Genomic DNA, 24,171 nt, shown 5'->3' with positions numbered 1-24,171 from the left:
AATCCATGAGATCAACTGTAACGACACCCCGAGTATGAAAGGGGTTAAAGTCATTTAGGACATTCCCTTCCCGAACATGAAGGCAGCTACCGAACACTCCAATCATCCGAATCATCCTGTTCATATTACTCTTAAAATACACCGGTGACCAGACCTAATTAACATGAGCTAATTACTAATCCTTTAGACAGCCTAGATGACTCAGACATGACCTTTAGGCCAGACTTGCTGTCTTGTAGCTCAGAAGACACAATCAACATTTCACAAATCAACACAGATCTCCTTTACACAATAGCAGAGTTAATTAACACAAATACCAATGGGAATCTAATGACTCTTAGAACCCTTACTAGACTTATTTACAATAAACACGTTCTAGCAGACAAGAGACAGAGAGGTGGCCTGAATTGATGACATCAGCACCTTCTAAGAGCCTCAACATTATGAAGGCCATCACTATATTATGGCATATACAGGGTTTCCAGAGTCTGTGTTTTGGGGGGACATGGACTTGAATCCAAAGTAGCACCCCCTTCGAGGGTCCCCAGGCATACAGCTCACAAAGAGCACCGTTCCCCCAAATGCCAGGGCCCATAATCACAAGGCAAGAGGCTTGCATTCAGTCCCCTCCAAAAGCCTCTGTGCCTGCTAGGTCTGTCACACCAACTACTACTAGATCCACCACAACCTGGATCCATGAGACCAACTACAACTAGATCCACCATGACCTGGATCCATGAGACCAACTACTACTAGATCCACCATGACCTGGATCCATGAGACCAACTACAACTAGATCCACCATGACCTGGATCCATGAGACCAACTACTACTAGATCCACCATGACCTGGATCCATGAGACCAACTACAACTAGATCCACCATGACCTGGATCCATGAGACCAACTACTACTAGATCCACCATGACCTAGATCCATGAGACCAACTACAACTAGATCCACCATGACCTGGATCCATGAGACCAACTACAAATAGATCCACCATGACCTGGATCCATGAGACCAACTACAAATAGATCCACCATGACCCGGATCCATGAGACCAACTACTACTAGATCCACCAAGACCTGGATCCATGAGACCAACTACAAATAGATCCACCATGACCTGGATCCATGAGACCAACTACAACTAGATCCACCATGACCTGGATCCATGAGACCAACTACTAGTAGATCCACCAAGACCTGGATCCATGAGACCAACTACAACTAGATCCACCATGACCTGGATCCATGAGACCAACTACAACTAGATCCACCATGACCTGGATCCATGAGACCAACTACTACTAGATCCACCATGACCTGGATCCATGAGACCGACTACAACTAGATCCACCATGACCTGGATCCATGAGACCAACTACTACTAGATCCACCATGACCTGGATCCATGAAACCAACTACTACTAGATCTACCATGACCTGGATCCATGAGACCAACTACTATTAGATATAAAAACAAGAGAAGGCTTATATTAGGCTAGTAAAAGATTATATGCCAACTCACCATATAGGTTTGGTCTCAGCAGCCAAACCTTAACCTAAAGCAATTGGGGAAACCAATTAGAAAAGAAGTATGGACCTAAACATACAGCAGCTCCCTGATGGGACACAAGTGGCTTAAGATTAGAAAATTGTATATAACGTTATTAATATGAAAAATGTTTATTACAAGAAACACCAGATCCCTCCACCTATGCAATTAAAATATGACAACATTGTCCATCCTATGGTCGTTGGTAAAAGAAATCTCCAAAAGTGTATATTGATTGATTTGTGTGATATATACATTTTTTTTTGTACCAGTAATGGCGACGATGAACGGCTTATAACGGGACTGTGATAGTGTGGTGGACATTCTGACACTAACTGACGCTGGGGGGAACTCACATTTCTGGAGCTAGTCGATGCACCATTACCCGAATCCATGAGACCTGCAGTAGATTCCATACACAGACCTGAAATCTGCCCCCCAAAAAACTTGGATGACAACGAAGATTAGAAAAGATAATCAAAATCTTTAATTAATACATTCTCTGACAAAATCACAGGGCAGTCTGGGGGAGGGGTGTCTCACGAGGTTGGCACGTAAGCAGAAAATACTCATTACAAACAGTAGAAAACATACATGCTTTTTTTTTGTCACATCTGAGTCCACGTCGTGACCTTCACTGACCCAGCTCAGATGAGATCCCTCAGGGGCGGGCTTAAACCGTGATTGCCTCAACCCACTTCCTGTCCGCGGAACCCCAACAGCCACGGGCAAATGAAGAGAAATCAAACACAAACAGCAGAGTCCTCCGACAGAAAAAAAGAAATAATGCAGAGAAAGAGAAAGAGAACATGCATTTGGAAACAGAAGACCGCCTGACGCCAGCCAATCACGTACCAGATCCTGCCAGCCAACGGCGCTCAGGAACAGCCTGCATTTAACACACAGTTTTTGGTCTTTTTTTTCTTGATAAAAAAAAACCTTGTTGTTCAATAATGAATAAAGGAAGTAAAAGCAACAAAGGGAACAAGGAAAACACGGGATGAAATGGAAAAATAATGACCAAGCAAAAAAAAACGAAAACAGACAAGGCCGAGCGATCTGATTGGTGAGCCGTACAGGAGATGCGTGTCACATGGAAGCCAAGTGCTTGTTGATGGGGAGAGGAGGCATCCAATGGAAATGGACTCCCCAGGTGGTGAAAGAAAAGGTGGGACATGAAAGGAAGAGGTGGGGGAGGGGAGGATTTCGTATGCAAAAAGTTCTCAGAAACTGTACAGAAAGATTTGAGTCTGATGGTCCCCAAAAAAAGATGACGGGAGAGCCCTGGTAAACTCCCGCTCACAAACTCGCTGGACGCGGGGCTGGGCGCTCATCCTTTGGTCCTGGCTGAGCCGAGAACAGTTCAGATGGCTTGGATGAAGCAGCTATCCCCCAATCCTCAAGGGCCGTGCACCTTCATGTCCCAGTAAGCCCCTCTCCTCTCATGATTGGCCGCTGTAGGAGGGGCACGGGGTGGAGGGGGAGCAAGCCGCACCACACAACGCAAGAGTGAAAATGGAGCTGCTCCTACTGACGTTCATGAGCCGGCCGTCTAGATCACCAAGTTGTTGTAGCTGACGTATTTCTTCTTGGTTGCGGGACCTGGAGGGGAGAAGAATCCAGAATTTAGAGGGAAAAACATAACAAAGCATAAAAAGTTCAAAAAGTTCTGAGCCCAGAGTGGGCCAGTGTTCCCTGATGAGTGTTCTGACCGGACCGATGACCCTCCACCCGGGACGTTTACTTTACAAGGTCCAGGACTTCCCCTCTCTACTGACACCAATGACAATTATTACAGAAAGTTCTCCTCATAAGAAATGACACATCATACAACACGGGAGAACGTTCTCCAGGTCTCTGACTTGTGATTGTGACTCGAAGACACAGCCGGGAACCATCCAGCTCTTGTGATATGGAGGAGACCGGGTGTTGGTCTGCTGCACTTACTTCTGACCCCTGACCTCTGCTTGACCTACTCCTGACCCCTGAACTCTGCCTAATCTACTGCTAACCCCTGCATCCCTTACGCCTGACCCCTGAACGCTGCCTCATCTATTACTGACCTCTGCACCCCTTACTCCTGACCCTTGAACTCTGCCTCATCTATTACTGACCTCTGTGCCCCTTACTCCTGACCCTTGAACTCTGCCTCATCTAGTACTAACCTCTGCATTCCTTACTCCTGACCCCTGAATTCTGCCCCATCTATTACTGACCTCTGCGCTCCTTACTCCTGACCCCTGAACTCTGCCTCATCTATTACTGACCTCTGCGCTCCTTACTCCTGACCCCTGAACTCTGCCTCATCTATTACTGACCTCTGTGCCCCTTACTCCTGAACTCTGATAAAGATGGAGAGAATTGTCTGATGGATTCCATAACTATGACCCCTCCCCCACACCCAGCACAGTTTACATGGTGATGTGCCTAGGCTTCTGGTCATGTGATCTGCACTGGGGGGCGGAGTCCAGAACATCATTGTATCCAGCAGAGGTCATCATTTACTGCATAATGATTTATCCTTTCAGGATAGTTACAGGGAACTTGTCAATAACTTTACCAATCTGAATGAATAAATCCCGGACAAGTCCCAATATACAACGCAGATCATTGATCAGAGAAGTTCCGCCTATTATTATTAGAAAGCCGCCCCGGAGCTCCAGTCAGTAGCTGTGCCTAGGATGAGATGATGTCATCAGTCTGCCGCAGGCTCCCCTCCCCCAGCGATCAGACTGTACATTGAAACTTTGCACATAAATTCCTGGATTAAGGAAGCCTCGGATGACAGCCAGGTCACATGATTGGTTTCCAGAAATGTGATTGGACGACAAGACCTTCCAGCTGAAACCACAGACAGTCATCAGCTCAGCTCTGTATTTTCAGCAAAATAATATTCAGAGTCATTTATATATATATATTTTACTTGTTTGCTGTTCCATATTTTCATTGTTATATGTCCTATACAGTTTTATAAATACTCCCTCTTGTGGTCATCTGTATATATTAGAGAAGGTAACCCGCCTCCCTACATAATGGAAACTTGTGCTGAGAGAATATGGAGGCTGCCACCCTTGCTCTGAAAATACTTGCTGCCTGGCTGCCGTGACGATCCAACGGCTTTCCCGGAACCGGAAAAGATGTGGATCTGAAGCTTTGACTTCACTAGATACATGGCTACTCTGGGTCACCGGAGACAAGGACAGCCAGGCAATTTAGCATTTTCAGAGGTCGATCATCCAGGACACTCCCTGTGTTTTTCTACAATTCCCACCGATGGTTTACAATGAACCTTCATCCATTCTTGATGTTCCTGTACACGGTAACCGACGTTGTAGGAAGCTGTGTGATTGGCTCTCCTGGTGCCGGTCACATGGCCAGACATCAATCTCATTGGGAGGATCAGTGTTCAGGCAGGCAATGACACTCCCTACAGAGACCATGTGACCATTTTTCTGCCGTTTAGTCATGTGACCGGCACCATGTGCTCCCCGGAGCTCGGAGATGGACGCCATTGTTTGTGATATTCCGGCGTTCTACATCAGATTGAAGGACAATCGACTCAATCACACTATTCCATCAGCGTCTCTTGGCTTCATTCTGATTGGCTCCCCACCTCACCCCCAGCACCCGTGTTAAGGCAGCGAAGCCCAGCGGTGTAAACCGCGCCTCGCCAGGAAATTAACACATTCCGCCCTCTTCCCATCTCCGGCACAGTAACGGCTACATTTGGTGGTGAGTAGAACGACGTAAGTACGGTGCAGACGGTAATAAAACCAACGACATTAATGGCTCAGGACATAAATCCACCTCTAAGTTTGCGAGGCGGTGGAGGATTTGCAGACTTAACTCTCGTTCATCATAAAACACTCCAAATTATAAAGGAAGTGCGTTTAGCCTGATCACCGCAATGGAGAGAAGGAAAATGGCGGCACAGTTATGGCAACGACCTTCATCTAAGTCACCTGAATGTGAAGGAGGCTGAATGAGGGGAGCAAGGACCCCAACTCAGCCCAATGACAAGACAATCTACCCCCCACCCCCTAACCATCTTCATGAGGGGCTCAACACTGCCAATTGTTCATATCCAGCATGGTGAACGATCGTCTCATTGACTAACCTGAACCATTTGTGCTGCTTACATGTACCACAGCACCCCCAAAACAGGATGGGGACCCTGGGGAAAGTAAGGGCAGGACACCCATGGTCAGAGAGTCCAACATGAAAAGTGTACAACCTGTTATTACCAAAACCCTGCTGAATGGAAGGGGGGAGATCAGGGTCCACCACTGGATCTCTATCTACTTCAAGACTGGACCCCTATCTACTCAGAGACTCGACTCCTGTCTACTCCGAGATTGGACCCCTATCTATTCTGAAACGTCGTACATCGATCTGGATCCTGGCACATAGAATTAGAGTAATTGTGTCCCCAAAGTTCTGGCACCATATATAGAGCATATATTCATACAGCTATAGAGTGCATGGGGCCCTCAAAGGGTTAATTTTTAACGGTGAGCACCTATGTGTGGAGCTTAGTGGAGTTGTTGACCTTCTATTCCTCCCTGAGCCCTGTGTAGTCTCTCAATATTCCTGAGCCCTGTGCAGTCTCTACATATTCCTCGCTGAGCCCTGTGTAGTCTCTCCATATTCCTCCCCTTGTGTAGTCTCTCCAAATTCCTCCCTGAGCCCTGTGTAGTCTCTCCATAATCCTGAGCCCTGTGTAGTCTCTCCATATTCCTCCCCCTGTGTAGTCTCTCCATATTCCTCGCTGAGCCCCGTGTAGTCTCTCCATATTCCTCCCTGAGCCCTGTGTAGTCTCTCAATATTCCTCCCCCTGTGTAGTCTCTCCATATTTCTCCTTGAGCACTGTGTAGTCTCTCCATATTCCTCCTTGAGCACTGTGTAGTCTCTCCATATTCCTCCCCCTGTGTAGTCTCTCCATATTCCTCCCCCTGTGTAGTCTCTCCATATTCCTCCCCCTGTGTAGTCTCTCCATATTCCTGAGCCCTGTGTAGTCTCTCCATACCCCCCCCCCCTGTAGTCTCTCCATATTCCTCCCTGAGCCCTGTGTAGTCTCTCCATATTCCTGAGCCCTGTGTAGTCTCTCCATACCCCCCGTAGTCTCTCCATATTCCTCCCTGAGCCCTGTGTAGTCTCTCCATATTCCTCCCCCTGTGTAGTCTCTCCATATTCCTGAGCCCTGTGTAGTCTCACCATATTCCTGAGCCAAGTGTAATCTCTCCATATTCCTCCCTGAGCTCTGTGTAGTCTCTCCATACCACCCCCCCCCCCCGTGTAGTCTCTCCATATTCCTCCCTGAGCCCTGTGTAGTCTCTCCATATTCCTGAGCCCTGTGTAGTTTCTCCATATTCCTGAGCCCTGTGTAGTCTCTCCATATTCCTGAGCCCTGTGTAGTTTCTCCATATTCCTGAGCTCTGTGTAGTCTCTACATATTCCTGAGCCCTGTGTAGTCTCTCCATATTCCTGAGCCCTGTGTAGTTTCTCCATATTCCTGAGCCCTGTGTAGTCTCTCCATATTCCTCCCTGAGCCCTGTGTAGTCTCTCCATATTCCTGAGCCCTGTGTAGTCTCACCATATTCCTGAGCCCTGTGTAGTCTCTCCATGTTCCTCCCCCTATGTAGTCTCTCCATATTCCTCCCTGAGCACTGTGTAGACTCTCCATATTCCTGAGCCCTGTGTAGTCTCTCCATATTCCTGAGCTCTGTGTAGTCTCTCCATATTCCTGAGCCCTGTGTAGTCTCTCCATATTCCTGAGCCCTGTGTAGTCTCTCCATATTCCTGAGCCCTGTGTAATCTCTCCATATTCCTCCCTGAGCCCTGTGTAGTCTCTCCATATTCCTGAGCCCTGTGTAGTCTCTCCATAATCCTGAGCCCTGTGTAGTCTCTCCATATTCCTCCCCCTGTGTAGTCTCTCCATATTCCTCGCTGAGCCCCGTGTAGTCTCTCCATATTCCTCCCTGAGCCCTGTGTAGTCTCTCAATATTCCTCCCCCTGTGTAGTCTCTCCATATTCCTCCCCCTGTGTAGTCTCTCCATATTCCTGAGCCCTGTGTAGTCTCTCCATACCCCCCCTGTAGTCTCTCCATATTCCTCCCTGAGCCCTGTGTAGTCTCTCCATATTCCCCCCCCCCTGTGTAGTCTCTCCATATTCCTGAGCCCTGTGTAGTCTCACCATATTCCTGAGTCCAGTGTAATCTCTCCATATTCCTCCCTGAGCCCTGTGTAGTCTCTCCATACCCCCCCCCCCGTGTAGTCTCTCCATATTCCTCCCTGAGCCCTGTGTAGTCTCTCCATATTCCTGAGCTCTGTGTAGTCTCTCCATATTCCTGAGCCCTGTGTAGTTTCTCCATATTCCTGAGCCCTGTGTAGTCTCTACATATTCCTCGCTGAGCCCTGTGTAGTCTCTCCATATTCCTCCCCTTGTGTAGTCTCTCCAAATTCCTCCCTGAGCCCTGTGTAGTCTCTCCATAATCCTGAGCTCTGTGTAGTCTCTCCGTATTCCTCCCCCTGTGTAGTCTCTCCATATTCCTCGCTGAGCCCCGTGTAGTCTCTCCATATTCCTCGCTGAGCCCCGTGTAGTCTCTCCATATTCCTCCCTGAGCCCTGTGTAGTCTCTCAATATTCCTCCCCCTGTGTAGTCTCTCCATATTCCTCCCTGAGCACTGTGTAGTCTCTCCATATTCCTCCTTGAGCCCTGTGTAGTCTCTCCATATTCCTCCCCCTGTGTAGTCTCTCCATATTCCTCCCCCTGTGTAGTCTCTCCATATTCCTGAGCCCTGTGTAGTCTCTCCATACCCCCCCTCTGTAGTCTCTCCATATTCCTCCCTGAGCCCTGTGTAGTCTCTCCATATTCCTGAGCCCTGTGTAGTCTCTCCATACCCCCCCCCCCTGTAGTCTCTCCATATTCCTCCCTGAGCCCTGTGTAGTCTCTCCATATTCCTCCCCCTGTGTAGTCTCACCATATTCCTGAGCCCTGTGTAGTCTCACCATATTCCTGAGCCCAGTGTAATCTCTCCATATTCCTCCCTGAGCTCTGTGTAGTCTCTCCATACCACCCCCCCCCCCGTGTAGTCTCTCCATATTCCTCCCTGAGCCCTGTGTAGTCTCTCCATATTCCTGAGCTCTGTGTAGTCTCTCCATATTCCTGAGCCCTGTGTAGTTTCTCCATATTCCTGAGCCCTGTGTAGTTTCTCCATATTCCTGAGCCCTGTGTAGTCTCTCCATATTCCTGAGCCCTGTGTAGTTTCTCCATATTCCTGAGCCCTGTGTAGTCTCTCCATATTCCTGAGCCCTGTGTAGTTTCTCCATATTCCTGAGCCCTGTGTAGTCTCTCCATATTCCTCCCTGAGCCCTGTGTAGTCTCTCCATATTCCTGAGCCCTGTGTAGTCTCACCATATTCCTGAGCCCTGTGTAGTCTCTCCATGTTCCTCCCCCTATGTAGTCTCTCCATATTCCTCCCTGAGCACTGTGTAGTCTCTCCATATTCCTGAGCCCTGTGTAGTCTCTCCATATTCCTGAGCTCTGTGTAGTCTCTCCATATTCCTGAGCCCTGTGTAGTCTCTCCATATTCCTGAGCCCTGTGTAATCTCTCCATATTCCTCCCTGAGCCCTGTGTAGTCTCTCCATATTCCTGAGCCCTGTGTAGTCTCTCCATAATCCTGAGCCCTGTGTAGTCTCTCCATATTCCTCCCCCTGTGTAATCTCTCCATATTCCTCGCTGAGCCCCGTGTAGTCTCTCCATATTCCTCCCTGAGCCCTGTGTAGTCTCTCAATATTCCTCCCCCTGTGTAGTCTCTCCATATTCCTCCCCCTGTGTAGTCTCTCCATATTCCTGAGCCCTGTGTAGTCTCTCCATACCCCCCCTGTAGTCTCTCCATATTCCTCCCTGAGCCCTGTGTAGTCTCTCCATATTCCCCCCCCCCCCTGTGTAGTCTCTCCATATTCCTGAGCCCTGTGTAGTCTCACCATATTCCTGAGTCCAGTGTAATCTCTCCATATTCCTCCCTGAGCCCTGTGTAGTCTCTCCATACCCCCCCCCCCCCCCCGTGTAGTCTCTCCATATTCCTCCCTGAGCCCTGTGTAGTCTCTCCATATTCCTGAGCTCTGTGTAGTCTCTCCATATTCCTGAGCCCTGTGTAGTTTCTCCATATTCCTGAGCCCTGTGTAGTTTCTCCATATTCCTGAGCTCTGTGTAGTCTCTCCATATTCCTGAGCCCTGTGTAGTTTCTCCATATTCCTGAGCTCTGTGTAGTCTCTCCATATTCCTGAGCCCTGTGTAGTCTTTCCATATTCCTGAGCCCTGTGTAGTTTCTCCATATTCCTGAGCCCTGTGTAGTCTCTCCATACCCCCCCCCCCCTGTAGTCTCTCCATATTCCTCCCTGAGCCCTGTGTAGTCTCTCCATATTCCCCCCCCCCGTGTAGTCTCTCCATATTCCTGAGCCCTGTGTAATCTCACCATATCACCATATTCCTGAGTCCAGTGTAATCTCTCCATATTCCTCCCTGAGCCCTGTGTAGTCTCTCCATACCCCCCCCCCCCCCCGTGTAGTCTCTCCATATTCCTCCCTGAGCCCTGTGTAGTCTCTCCATATTCCTGAGCTCTGTGTAGTCTCTCCATATTCCTCCCTGAGCCCTGTGTAGTTTCTCCATATTCCTGAGCTCTGTGTAGTCTCTCCATATTCCTGAGCCCTGTGTAGTCTTTCCATATTCCTGAGCCCTGTGTAGTTTCTCCATATTCCTGAGCCCTGTGTAGTCTCTCCATACCCCCCCCCCCCCCTGTAGTCTCTCCATATTCCTCCCTGAGCCCTGTGTAATCTCTCCATATTCCCCCCCCCCCCCCCCGTGTAGTCTCTCCATATTCCTGAGCCCTGTGTAGTCTCACCATTTTCCTGAGTCCAGTGTAATCTCTCCATATTCCTCCCTGAGCCCTGTGTAGTCTCTCCATACCCCCCCCCCCCCCCGTGAAGTCTCTCCATATTCCTCCCTGAGCCCTGTGTAGTCTCTCCATATTCCTGAGCCCTGTGTAGTTTCTCCATATTCCTGAGCCCTGTGTAGTCTCTCCATATTCCTGAGCCCTGTGTAGTTTCTCCATATTCCTGAGCTCTGTGTAGTCTCTCCATATTCCTGAGCCCTGTGTAGTCTTTCCATATTCCTGAGCCCTGTGTAGTTTCTCCATATTCCTCCCTGAGCCCTGTGTAGTTTCTCCATATTCCTGAGCCCTGTGTAGTCTCTCCATATTCCTGAGCCCTGTGTAGTTTCTCCATATTCCTGAGCCCTGTGTAGTCTCTCCATATTCCTGAGTTCTGTGTAGTCTCTCCATATTCCTGAGCCCTGTGTAGTCTTTCCATATTCCTGAGCCCTGTGTAGTTTCTCCATATTCCTCCCTGAGCCCTGTGTAGTTTCTCCATATTCCTGAGCCCTGTGTAGTCTCTCCATATTCCTGAGCCCTGTGTAGTTTCTCCATATTCCTGAGCCCTGTGTAGTCTCTCCATATTCCTGAGCCCTGTGTAGTCTTTCCATATTCCTGAGCTCTGTGTAGTCTCTCCATATTCCTGAGCCCTGTGTAGTCTTTCCATATTCCTGAGCCCTGTGTAGTTTCTCCATATTCCTCCCTGAGCCCTATGTAGTCTCTCCATATTCCTCCCTGAGCCCTGTGTAGTCTCTCCATATTCCTGAACCCTGTGTAGTCTCACCATATTCCTGAGCCCTGTGTAATCTCTCCATATTCCTCCCTGAGCCCTGTGTAGTCTCTCCATATTCCTCAGCCCTGTGTAGTCTCTCCATATTCCTCAGCCCTGTGTAGTCTCTCCATATATTCAATTGCCTGGAAAGGTTTCCTCCAGACAATGAGATGGACAGATGTTAGAAAGATCATTAAAGAGACGATCCGTCAAAGGTTGGCCTGTATGTGATGTGTGGGTCCATCCAGCTGGCCATAGACATGAGTGGGCCGAGGATGTGACTACAATCGATAAATGTGTGACAACATCCTGTACATTCCTCCGGTCTATCGATCGCTCTCAGTGGACAGACAGGGGGATGGGAAGACAAGGCGGCTTTATTGCCTTCCTGAGCCAGAGCTGAATGTATTCCACTCCCGGCCTCCGTCCTGCCAACAGCTAGAGAGATGAGACCCAATTGGGCGATTGTTCTATGTTGGTGCAGCCGGCTGTGTCTCGGCTTGGAGAACCCATTTCACTGACTGCCAATTCACTGACTGCACCAGCTATAAATGTAAAGCTGAAGTTTAATCAGATTTTATTTTACCTTCCCTGGTCCGCCCCTTCACCTCTGATGGGGAAATTATTCCATAAAACATTTCCATTTTCATTACATCTCTTATTTTACACCCAGTAAAGTCATCACTGGGTCTCTGTGCTTCTCTATGCAATGCAGGCAGATCATGGTGGGTGGGTGTTACAATGTACAGTCTGATCACTGGGGGAGGGGAGACTTAGGAAATGCTTCTTCCTGCCTGGAGCAATCTAATGCCATCATCCCAGCCTAGGCAAAGTCTCTGACATAGGATGTTATTCCCAATTTAAATACCCGTCTAGAGTTCTGAATTGCTCGATCTGAGTTCTCCTATAATAAGGAGCGTTCTCAGTGGACAGTGCGGTCCGTATCTCATGCGTTTTGGAGTGTTTTTCTCTTTGTTTGGACATTTTGTCACACAGAAGCGTCTTCTCAGGTGATATAAAAGTGTCAGGCGATCGATACACAGAATAAACGATCATCTCTTCGCCGCCTCATTGCTGTTTATTTTCCCCCCGGAGCTGGACAGGGAAAATCTGGGAGGACAATAAATCTGGAGCGCGTCGGGCAAGCAGCGATGAGGACGAAGTGAACGATTGTCAGATAATGTATGCAGGATGGTAACGCGGAATAAATCACAGGCGGCGTCACCTCCGGGACGGGACACTCAGGAGCTGCGCCATACCACTTGGCAGAAGTCAGATGAGGAGGACCATCCCGGCTCTAATGAATGACTCTCAACCTTCCTCTTGTTTATATAATTGCTAATTAATCTTCCTGTGAATGTTCAGGATTATAGAGACTGCGGGGGAGGGACATTGGCTCTGACTGCCATGTGATTAACGTGCGTTTTATTAAGGTGACCCATTAAAATCAAAGGCCCGACAATGCACCAAAAATCACACGTGCTGCGAAGTCTGTTACACAACGCAGAGCTAAATACATTGTATGGACTCCTCACAATCACACGATGAGCCTATTGGACATCCCACCCCAAAACCACGGCCCCTTCTCCCTTATATAGAGTTCGGACTATACCATCCTTCCCTCCTCTGGAAGACTTTCCACAAGATGTCGGAGGGTGTCTGTGGGAATTTGTGCCCATTTGTGAGGTCAGGTAGTAATGTTGGGCCTCATGTTGGGCACAAAAAAGCTTGATCACAATCGGCGTTCCAATCCATCACAAGGGTGTTCAGTAGGGATCAGGTCAGGGCTCTGTACACATCAAACTGGTCACACCACGTCTTTATGGAGCTGGCTCCACTCTTCTGAGACGGCTTCCCACAGGATGTTGGAGGGTGTCTGTGGGGAATGTGTCCCCATTTGTGAGGTTACATAGTTACATAGTAAGGTTGAATAAAGACACCAGTCCATCCTCAGTGAGTGTCTACAATTGTCCCTATCCCTCTACATTGCACACTCACATCCATCCCTACCCTCAAGGAGCCCACAATCCAAGGTCCCCATTCATATACTAGGGACAATTTTGGACAGAGGCCAATTGGCCTACCTGCATGTCTTTGGGGTGTGGGGGGAGGCTGGGGTACCCGGGGGAGGCTGATGTGGGCACAGGGAGAGCATGCAGGCTGCCGGAAGGTGGTGTTGTGGTTGGGATTTGAACTAGCGACCCTTTTTATGGGTAGGCGAGAGTGCTAACCACTACACCGCTGTGCTGCCCACAGCAGTACTGAGGTCTGGTACGTATGTTGGATGAGAAAACCTGGTTCGCATGTTGGGCCTCACGCTGGGCCCTAATAAAGACTCGGCTTGCTGTCAACATTCCAATCCATCCCAAAGGTATTCAGTGAGGTCAGAGCTCTGTAGAGGACACACCATGTCTCTTTTGGAGCTGACTCCTCCTTTTCTGGAAATGCTTACCATGATTTGTGCCCATTTTTCCATTTATGAGGTCATGTATTAATGTTGAAGTCGGAAGATCTGCTTTATGTGCCCCACATTGGGCACCAAGAAAAAGATCTGGCTCATCATCAGTGTTCCAATTCATCCCAAAGGTGATCGGTAGGGATGAGGTCAGTGTTCTGTACAGGATACTCAAGTTCCTCCACACCAAACTGGTCACACCATGTCTCTATGGAGCTGACTTTGTACATGGGGGGGGGGGGGGTCACAGTCATGTTGGAACAGAGAAAAGAGTCTTCACCAAACTGTTACAACATTGGAAGAGTACAACCTTCACTGGAGACACTTGAACTCGGTAACATGGAGGAGGGTTCACGTTCCTTTCTCTATATAGTCCAATTATTTTTGTAGGCGAGGACAATCATCTCAGTGGCTTTCCCTAGGAGCGGAGATTCGACATCTGCTGTGTATTATGAAGGTCCTTGTTCTCTGTACAGCGTGGATGATGGAGAAAATGGAAAATAATTATTTTTCACAATGTGGCCTTTATTTGGAATGTGGCCTTCTTTGTCTCTGGATGCCAATAATTAGCGGTGAGTGTGATTCACGTGTCAACAAAGGAAACCGAACGTTATAAAGAAACTGCGGCTTTCCAGGGCCGGGATTTGTGTTCCTGTGCAGTTACTAAATTACAGAAATGCTTCCTGCAGGGGACACAAATAGAATATACCTGGATTTTGGGTTTGTATGTAGATTATGGCTGCCACTTGTCCCCATTTACTGGGCCTAGTCTACACTTTCGGGTATTTGCCCCAAGAGGTGACCCCGGTGGCATTTCAGGTTGATGAAGCACTCTCTGCATTCCAACCCCCAGGACTGAGAGAAGACAGAGCTGTCAGGAAGAGCGATCATCACCCAACACTTGAACTATAGTCTCAGCTCCTTTCTTCCTGATATCTTCTAGCTATGTGATCATATTTTGGTGACTCTTCTGTGAAATCTGTCCTGAATGTCCACCTCTTCCAAAAATCTGTGACCAATTTTTTGAGTGTTTTAAAAAGGGAGAGCTTTGTGGGTGTGGTTATAAATGAGGGGTTGTTTTTATGGGTGTGGTTACAAAGGAGGTGGGGCTTTATGGGTGTGGTTACAAATAGGGGTGTGTTGTGTGTGTGTGTGTGGTTTAAAGTGGGTGTGATCAGTAGGGTGCCCCTGGATTTAACATATAATTTTGTTTATGGGGGGGGTTCACTTTAAACTGTTAACCCTTATGTGAGATTTCAGAGATTGGGTTCTACACACCAAGGACCTTCACCAGCGACCATTGACCCGCCTGAGATCTGTCATCCGGTATGCAATACATATCCACAATACAGCTTCCTCAACAGACAGAACTTTTCAGATGTTGGACATTGAATTCTGACTCTGTACCCATTCTTCACACAGAACGAACCTGGCGAACATTGCCCGGAGTGCTCCCTTTATGGCTTCAGGGTAGCTGGGTGGAGGGGTCTATGATGACTTTCCATGGGAGAACGAACTCGGTGAATGTTGCTCAGAGTTCTCCTTTATGGCTCTGGGGTAGCTGGGTGGAGGGGTCTATGATGACTTTCCATGGGAGAATGAACCCGGTGAATGCTGCTCGGAGTTCTCCTCTATGGTTCCGGGGTAGGTAGGTGAAGGTGTCTATGATGACTTTCCATGGGAGAATGAACCCGGTGAGTGTTGCTCGGAGTGCTCCTTTATGGCTCTGGGGTAGCTGGGTGGAGGGGTCTATGATGACTTTCCTTTGGAGAATGAACCCGGTGAGTGTTGCTCAGAGTTCTCCTTTATGGCTCTGGGGTAGCTGGGTGGAGGGGTCTATGATGACTTTCCTTTGGAGAATGAACCCGGTGAGTGTTGCTCAGAGTTCTCCTTTATGGCTCTGGGGTAGCTGGGTGGAGGGGTCTATGATGACTTTCCTTTGGAGAATGAACCCGGTGAGTGTTGCTCAGAGTTCTCCTTTATGGCTCTGGGGTAGCTGGGTGGAGGGGTCTATGATGACTTTCCTTTGGAGAATGAACCCGGTGAATGTTGCTCGGAGTTCTCCTCTATGGTTCCGGGGTAGGTAGGTGAAGGTGTCTATGATGACTTTCCATGGGAGAATGTACCCGGTGAGTGTTGCTCGGAGTTCTCCTTTATGGCTCTGGGGTAGCTGGGTGGAGGGGTCTATGATGACTTTCCATGGGAGAACGAACCCGGTGAGTGTTGCTCGGAGTTCTCCTTTATGGCTCTGGGGTAGCTGGGTGGAGGGGTCTATGATAACTTTCCATCAGGGAAGGAATATGGTGACGTTGCTCGGAGTGCTCCTTTATGGCTCTGGGGTAGCTGGGTGGAGGGGTCTATGATGACTTTCCATCAGGGAAGGAATATGGTGGCGTTGCTCGGAGTGCTCCTTTATGGCTCAGGGGTAGCTGGGTGGAGGGGTCTATGATGACTTTCCATCAGGGAAGGAATATGGTGACGTTGCTCGGAGTGCTCCTTTATGGCTCAGGGGTAGCTGGGTGGAGGGGTCTATGATGACTTTCCATCAGGGAAGGAATATGGTGGCGTTGCTCGGAGTGCTCCTTTATGGCTCTGGGGTAGCTGGGTGGAGGGGTCTATGATGACTTTCCATCAGGGAAGGAATATGGTGACGTTGCTCGGAGTTCTCCTCTATGGAGGCGTTTATGATGACATTGTCATTTGTCTTTCCATCGGGGAATGAATATGAATTACAAACTAATGGGGAAGTTACATAACCGCCTCCGCTGCTTCTCCACCTCCCAGGAGACCTCAAGCTGCCAAACTGCACCACCCCCGCTCATGAGGAGCTGTCACCGTTATTGGAGATGTGGAGCTGCCGACTCCCACAAGGAGATTTATCCATGCAGGTGGTAAAGAAGACTCCAGAGTTCTTCCTGGAAACATCTGCCTGCAGAGAGGAGCTGGGACATCAACCCATCCCTTAAAGGAAAACTCGGGTGGATAGAAGAGACACGGGCGGACATTTTATAATTTGTGTACATACCTGAACCTACCTTGCTATCAGCATTCTTACCAAAATGATGGACCCCGATCCCGACCACTGATAACCCCACCCACAGTCCACACTTGTCCACTTTCTGGGCGAGGACACCCAAATTCCACCCGCTTTACAGGTTGGTCCTGTCCATACCTGATCTTTAAATATTCAGGGACTGGACAATAGGGATGAGTTTGGGTTCAGTCCAAATTCATGTTCATTCAAACCTGTAAGGAAGGTGTCCGATCAGTTCCGACTAGGGAATCCCCCAGCCCACAGCTTTATGTACATAAAGGGGTGGGGGTGGGGGTGCTGGTGACATCATAATATGGTCACATGACCAAAAGACTACTGGCTGGGCAAATTCAATGACTTTCCCCGAGTTCAGCTTCTGACTGAGATATACAGGCACCTTCAGAGCTGGGGGCCCCTGGGGTCCAACCATTGTATTCCAGTGGTGATCTATATATCATATATATTATGACCCCGACATTCATCCAATCTCTGGGCTCTGAGGAGACAATCTGATATTCCATGTTCTTGCGAGACTTTGTACACACTTGTAGGCGACTTTTGGGTCCTCATTGGATGAAGTTCCCAGCAGAGCCCCATGTGAGAGTTCTGGAGTCTCCGGGACATGGGAGGGTCTGAGCGGAGATGAGTTCCTCATGGGTCAGCACTAATAAGGCCCCCGAATTGTGGATGAATTTTGGGGTCCTCATTGGATGAAGTTCCCAGCAGAGCCCCATGTGAGAGTTCTGGAGTCTCCGGGACATGTGAGGGTCTGAGTGGAGATGAGTTCCTCATGGGTCAGCACTAATAAGGCCCCCGAATTGTGGATGAATTTTGGGGTCCTCATTGGATGAAGTTCCTGGCAGAGCCCCGTGTGAGAGTCTTGGAGTCTCCGGAACATGTGAGGGTCTGAGTGGAGATGAGTTCCTCATGGGTCAGCACTAATCAGGACCCCAAGCTATAGATCCAATTAGTCTAGGGGCCCCCTCCCCCCCCTTCGGAGCCTGGCTCTATATCCTTCATTGGACGTAGTCATAGAAACGTCTCATTTTATATTTACAGTTGGAATGTGGGGCTCCAGTCACAGAAAACACACATCATTTATTTATATTTCGGCTCGCCCTCTTCCACGTCTCCGGTTGATGTTTGCCGTTTGATCTGCGCCGCGTTTACAGAGCGGCCAATGATCTGTCTGCGTCAAATCTCCGCATGCGGTCAGCTTAAAAGGCCTTCGTTAGTCTTGTCAGCGAACATGGCTGCTTGGCAGACGGCGACCTAATGCAGAATGTATGTGATACGGCGGGGGTCCCAGGGAGCGTAAGAGTACGAGAGACTTTATGGAAAACAAAATGTAAAGCAGAACTCCGGGCAAACAGCTAAACACAAATATGGGAGCTTCTCTACCTGCCATAGGATTTGTCATGGTGGTAGGGACCCCAGAAGAGGAGGAGGGGAGAGCGTGGTGGGGACCCCAGAAGAGGAGGAGGGGAGAGCACTGGCGGGGGACCCCAGAAGAGGAGGAGGGGAGAGCGCTGGTGGGGGACCCCAGAAGAGGAGGAGGGGAGAGCGCTGGTGGGGGGACCCCAGAAGAGCAGAGCGCTGGCGGGGACCCAGAAGAGGAGGAGTGTAGAGTGCTGGCAGGGGACCCCAGAAGAGGATGAGTGTAGAGTGCTGGCAGGGGACCCCAGAAGAGGAGGAGCAGAGAGCACTGGAGGGGGACCCCAGAAGAGGAGGAGCAGAGAGCACTGGAGGGGGTCCCCAGAAGAGGAGGAGGGGAGAGCATTGGTGGGGGACCCCAGAAGAGGAGGAGGGGAGAGCGCTGGTGAGGGACCCCAGAAGAGGAGGAGTGGAGAGCGCTGGTGGGGGACCCCAGAAGAGGAGGAGGGGAGAGCACTGGAGGGGGACCCCAGAAGAGGAGGAGGGGAGAGCGCTGGTGGGGGACCCCAGAAGAGGAGGAGTGGAGAGTGCTGGTGTGGGACCCCAGAAGAGGAGGAGGAGGGAAGAGCGCTGGTGGGGACCCAGAAGAGGAGGAGTGGAGAGTGCTGGTGTGGGACCCCAGAAGAGGAGGAGGAGGGAAGAGCGCTGGTGGGGACCCCAGAAGAGGAGGAGTGGAGAGCATTGGTGGGGACCCCAGAAGAGGAGGAGGGGAGAGCGCTGGTGGGGGACCCCAGAAGAGGAGGAGGGGAGAGCGCTGGTGGGGGACCCCAGAAGAGGAGTGGAGAGCATTGGTGGGGGACCCCAGAAGAGGAGGAGGGGAGAGCGCTGGTGGGGGACCCCAGAAGAGGAGGAGGGTAGAGTGGTGACAGGGGACCCCAGAAGAGGAGGAGGGGAGAGCGCTGGTGGGGGACCCCAGAAGAGGAGGAGGGTAGAGTGGTGGCAGGGGACCCCAGAAGAGGAGGAGGGGAGAGCGCTGGTGGGGGACCCCAGAAGAGGAGGGAGAGTGGTGGCAGGGGACCCCAGAAGAGGAGGAGGGGAGAGCACTGGTGGGGGACCCCAGAAGAGGGAGGAGGGGAGAGCGCTGGTGGGGGACCCCAGAAGAGGAGGAGGGGAGAGCGCTGGTGGGGGACCCCAGAAGAGGAGGGGGAGAGCGCTGGTGGGGGACCCCAGAAGAGGAGGTTTGGGGCTGCTCTGTGCAAAACCATTACACAGATTAGCTAGGTATGGAGGTTGGGGGAGGGGGTTGTAGATAAAGGATCCATCGATCCGATAATTTTGGGGTTCATTCACACAGAGAGATGAGTGGGCTTCCTGTGTGGGTGATCTCTGCTTATGTGCTGCAGCAGCAAATCAGAAGCTGGGAAAAGAAGGTCAGACCCCCCAGTTGGGTTCTGGGGGAGTTACAATGTAAAGAATTGATGTTCAGCACCCGTCATTGGAAGAAATGAGATCCTCTGAGATTTGGGGGGGGAGGGGGAGGGGCAGTCTTATTTTGGGTCCTCAGTATGTATAAGTGATGAGGTCCTCCTGGCTCCTCAGACCCATGTGACCGCGTTCAGACGGACGCACACAGATGGCCGCACGGGGTGAGCACCACATGAGCCGATCCCAGCTGGGGACGCCGAGTCTAATGGAGACTTAATGTGAAGTGATTGGTCCTCCCGCGGGGCCACAAGTCTTGTCACCCTCCCCCGATGTCCTGCGACATGTGACAGCGCCAGCGAGCTGTCCCCATAGGACGGAGGCATGTGGTGAGGTCAGCATGGCCGCCATCCTTCATTAGAGGCTCTGCTGAGCTCGGCATCCTGTCTCTTCTCTTCGCCGTTTCCAGCCGAGTCCGCAGACCGCGGGGATCCGATCCCTATTTATGGAGCTCATCGCTGCTCAGCCGGAATATTACAGGAATTATTATCCTTTGTCTGAAATCCGAACTCCGGAATAAAAAACCCATCGAGCATGTGACTCCTTCCGGAATCTTCTCCAGATCTGTGCAGGAATCCGGCGTGAGACTTCCTGGAATAAAGACCGCCCACTTCTGCCCTCTCACCCTGTGCAGGAGGACTGGTCTTGTCTCTGCCCCCTCCTGTAGTGGGTGGAGTCTGCTGGACCCCTCCCACAGCTTTTCTCTCTCCTTGTGCAGGGGAACTGGTCTTGTCTCCGCCCCTCCTGTAGTGGGTGGAGTCTGCTGGACACCTCCCACAGCTCACCTCTCTCCTTGTGCAGAGTGACTGGTCTTGTCTTCGCCCCCCTTCTGTAGTTTTCCGTAGTGGGTGGAGCTTGTAAGGCACCTCCCACAGCTCTGCTCTCTCTCTCCTTGTGCAGGAGGACTAGTCTTGTCTCAGCCCCCTCCTGTAGTGGGTGGAGTCTGCTGGACCCCCCACAGCTCATCTCTCTCCCTGTGCAGGGGGACTGGTCTTGTCTCCGCCCCTCCTGTTGTTTTCTGGGGTAGGTGGAGCCTGTAAGGCCCCTCCCACAGCTCTGCGCTCTGCACAGGCTACATACAGCCCAGTGATGATGTCACGTCAGCTTTTACAAGGTAATACCTGGGATTGCGCAGTCATTGATGCGCACAGAGCGGGTTTCTATCCTTTGCGGTTATTGAGGAATAGATTGAAATAAAAGTTTTTCTGTGCGGAGTTCCACTTTAGGAAATGCGCGGCTCCCTGGGGCGGTTTTTGTGGGTTTGGTCCAATCAGGACGGACTTGGGGGTCTTCATTTCCATGTTCCTGCGTCCAGGCCACCAGAACTCAGATTCCCCCCCCGGTGAGCCACCATCCAGAGGAAGATGAAAGCCCGGATAATGGAGTTGTGTGGCGTCTGGAGTGGCGCCGGCTCAGCGGCAGATTATTACCGCCGTCAGCTTCCAGGTTTGATGAGAATTTGTCTCCCCGAGGAGGCGCGGCGGGAACAATCCGGCCTATATAGAATGTAGGACAGAGCAGGGTGGGATCCGCAGTGACCTCACCGCGTCTATTTTTAGGGCTTGGTGGGGTTAACACTTTGCTGCGTTTTTATGTCACGTCGTCCTCGTGGCGGCGTTACTACAACGCAGTTTGTTGGTGTGCTCCGATGGGGTCATCCAGAGTTCAGGTGGGGGAAGGGCAGATTTCTGGGGTGTCACAACATCAGCAAAAAATCATTCTACAATTCCCCAAGTGGGACGATTCACGTGGCGTCATGGACACGAGCGGACGAAGGTCGGGACACGGGCGCGGGCTTACTAACCATCTGGCTGCAAGGTAACGCGGCCGGCGGCCATGATAATACATGGCGGATATGTTGCGGTGAAAATGTCCAAATTGGGCCTAAAGTGTCAATATTTTGTGTGGCCGCCATTATTTTCCAGCACTGCCTTCACCCTCTTGGGCATGGAGGTCACCAGAGCTTCACAGGTCACCATTGGAGTCCTCTTCCCCTCCCCCATGATGACATCACAGAGCTGGTGGATGTTGGAGACCTTCCCCTCCTCCACCTTCCATGTGAGGATGTCCCACAGATGATCAATACCCTGTTTCCCCTAAAATAAGACCTAGTGTGATTGTCGGTGATAGCTGCAATAAAAGCCCTACCCCCAAATAAGCCCTAGTTAAAGTCCTTGTAGGTCTTCTTTTCAGGGTAGGGCTTATTTTTGAGGAAACAGTGTAGGGCTTATTTGGGTGGTAGGGCTTATATTGCAGCCAACACCGACAATCACGCTAGGTCTTATTTTAGGGGAAACAGGGTAGGGTTTAGGTCTGGAGACATGCTTGGCCAGTCCATCACCTTTACCCTCAGCTTCTTTAGCAAGGCAGTGGTGGTGTTGGAGTTGTTTGGGGTGGTTATCATGTTGGAATACTGCCCTGCGGTCCAGTCTCTGAAGGGAGGGGATCATGCTCTGCTTCAGTATGTCACAGTACATGTTGGCATTCATGGTCCCCTCAATGATCTGTAGCCCCCCAGTGCCGGCAGCACTCATGCATCTATTTCCCAAAGACAACCTCTGGATATGACGCTGAGCACGTGACCTCAACTTCTTTCGTGGAGCATGGCGAGGCCTGTTCTGAGTGGATCTGGTTGGCATTGTGTTGGAGTGGGGGAGGGGGATGAAGAGGGGAGGGTATTTTGGCATTGTGTTGGAGTGGGGGGGATGGGATTTTGTGCCTGGTTGGCATTGTGTTGGAGTGGGGGGGGAGGGGATTTTGTGCCCGGTTGGCATTGTGTTGGAGTGGGGGGAGGGGATTTTGTGCCCGGTTGGCATTGTGTTGGAGTGGGGGAAGGGATTTTGTACCTGGTTGGCATTGTGTTGGAGTGGGGGGAGAGGATTTTGTGCCCAGTTGGCATTGTGTTGGAGTGGGGGAGGGGATTTTGTGCCCGGTTGGCATTGTGTTGGAGTGGGGGAAGGGATTTTGTGCCCGGTTGGCATTGTGTTGGAGTGGGGGAAGGTATTTTGTGCCTGGTTGGCATTGTGTTGGAGTGGGGGAGGGGATTTTGTGCCTGGTTGGCATTGTGTTGGAGTGGGGGAGGGGATTTTGTGCCCGGTTGGCATTGTGTTGGAGTGGGGGAGGGGATTTTGTGCCTGGTTGGCATTGTGTTGGAGTGGGGGGAGGGGATTTTGTGCCCGGTTGGCATTGTGTTGGAGTGGGGGGGATTTTGTGCCCGGTTGGCATTGTGTTGGAGTGGGGGAGGGGATTTTGTGCCTGGTTGGCATTGTGTTGGAGTGGGGGGAGGGGATTTTGTGCCCAGTTGGCATTGTGTTGGAGTGGGGGGAGGGGATTTTGTGCCCGGTTGGCATTGTGTTGGAGTGGGGGGAGAGGAGTTTGTGGCCGGTTGGCATTGTGTTGGAGTGGGGGGGGAGGATTTTGTGCCCGGTTGGCATTGTGTTGGAGTGGGGGGGATTTTGTGCCCGGTTGGCATTGTGTTGGAGTGGGGGGGAGAGGATTTTGTGCCCGGTTGGCATTGTGTTGGAGTGGGGGGAGGGATTTTGTGCCTGGTTGGCATTGTGTTGGAGTGGGGGGGGAGGGGATTTTGTGCCCGGTTGGCATTGTGTTGGAGTGGGGGAAGGGATTTTGTGCCTGGTTGGCATTGTGTTGGAGTGGGGGGAGAGGATTTTGTGCCCAGTTGGCATTGTGTTGGAGTGGGGGAGGGGATTTTGTGCCTGGTTGGCATTGTGTTGGAGTGGGGGGAGAGGATTTTGTGCCCAGTTGGCATTGTGTTGGAGTGGGGGAGGGGATTTTGTGCCCGGTTGGCATTGTGTTGGAGTGGGGGAAGGGATTTTGTGCCCGGTTGGCATTGTGTTGGAGTGGGGGAAGGGATTTTGTGCCTGGTTGGCATTGTGTTGGAGTGGGGGGAGAGGATTTTGTGCCCAGTTGGCATTGTGTTGGAGTGGGGGAGGGGATTTTGTGCCCGGTTGGCATTGTGTTGGAGTGGGGGAAGGGATTTTGTGCCCGGTTGGCATTGTGTTGGAGTGGGGGAAGGTATTTTGTGCCCGGTTGGCATTGTGTTGGAGTGGGGGAGGGATTTTGTGCCCGGTTGGCATTGTGTTGGAGTGGGGGGAGGGATTTTGTGCCCGGTTGGCATTGTGTTGGAGTGGGGGGAGGGATTTTGTGCCCGGTTGGCATTGTGTTGGAGTGGGGGGGGGGGGGGATTTTGTGCCTGGTTGGCATTGTGTTGGAGTGGGGGGGATTTTGTGCCCGGTTGGCATTGTGTTGGAGTGGGGGGGGGGGGATTTTGTGCCTGGTTGGCATTGTGTTGGAGTGGGGGGGATTTTGTGCCCGGTTGGCATTGTATTGGAGTGGGGGGGGATTTTGTGCCTGGTTGGCATTGTGTTGGAGTGGGGGGGATTTTGTGCCCGGTTGGCATTGTGTTGGAGTGGGGGGGGGGGATTTTGTGCCCGGTTGGCATTGTGTTGGAGTGGGGGGGATTTTGTGCCCGGTTGGCATTGTGTTGGAGTGGGGGGGAGAGGATTTTGTGCCCGGTTGGCATTGTGTTGGAGTGGGGGGGGATTTT

General features: G+C 50.9%; 1 protein-coding gene across 1 annotated transcript in view; it reads right to left on the bottom strand.

Annotated features, from left to right (window-relative positions):
• Positions 1-2,024: 2,024 nt before the first annotated feature.
• The window catches only part of GRM7 (glutamate metabotropic receptor 7), a 453,740-nt gene continuing 431,593 nt past the window's right edge, over positions 2,025-24,171 (bottom strand). The window contains 1 exon segment of the mRNA XM_077467955.1: positions 2,025-3,162. Coding sequence (XP_077324081.1) covers positions 3,113-3,162 — 50 coding nt within the window. The 3' untranslated portion in view covers positions 2,025-3,112.

Source organism: Lithobates pipiens, unplaced genomic scaffold, assembly GCF_037356315.1.
Source record: "Lithobates pipiens isolate NorthernLeopardFrog02 unplaced genomic scaffold, aLitPip1_a1.2 Scaffold_69, whole genome shotgun sequence".
Taxonomy (NCBI): Eukaryota; Metazoa; Chordata; class Amphibia; order Anura; family Ranidae; genus Lithobates; species Lithobates pipiens.
This window is presented reverse-complemented; position numbering and strand designations above follow the sequence as displayed.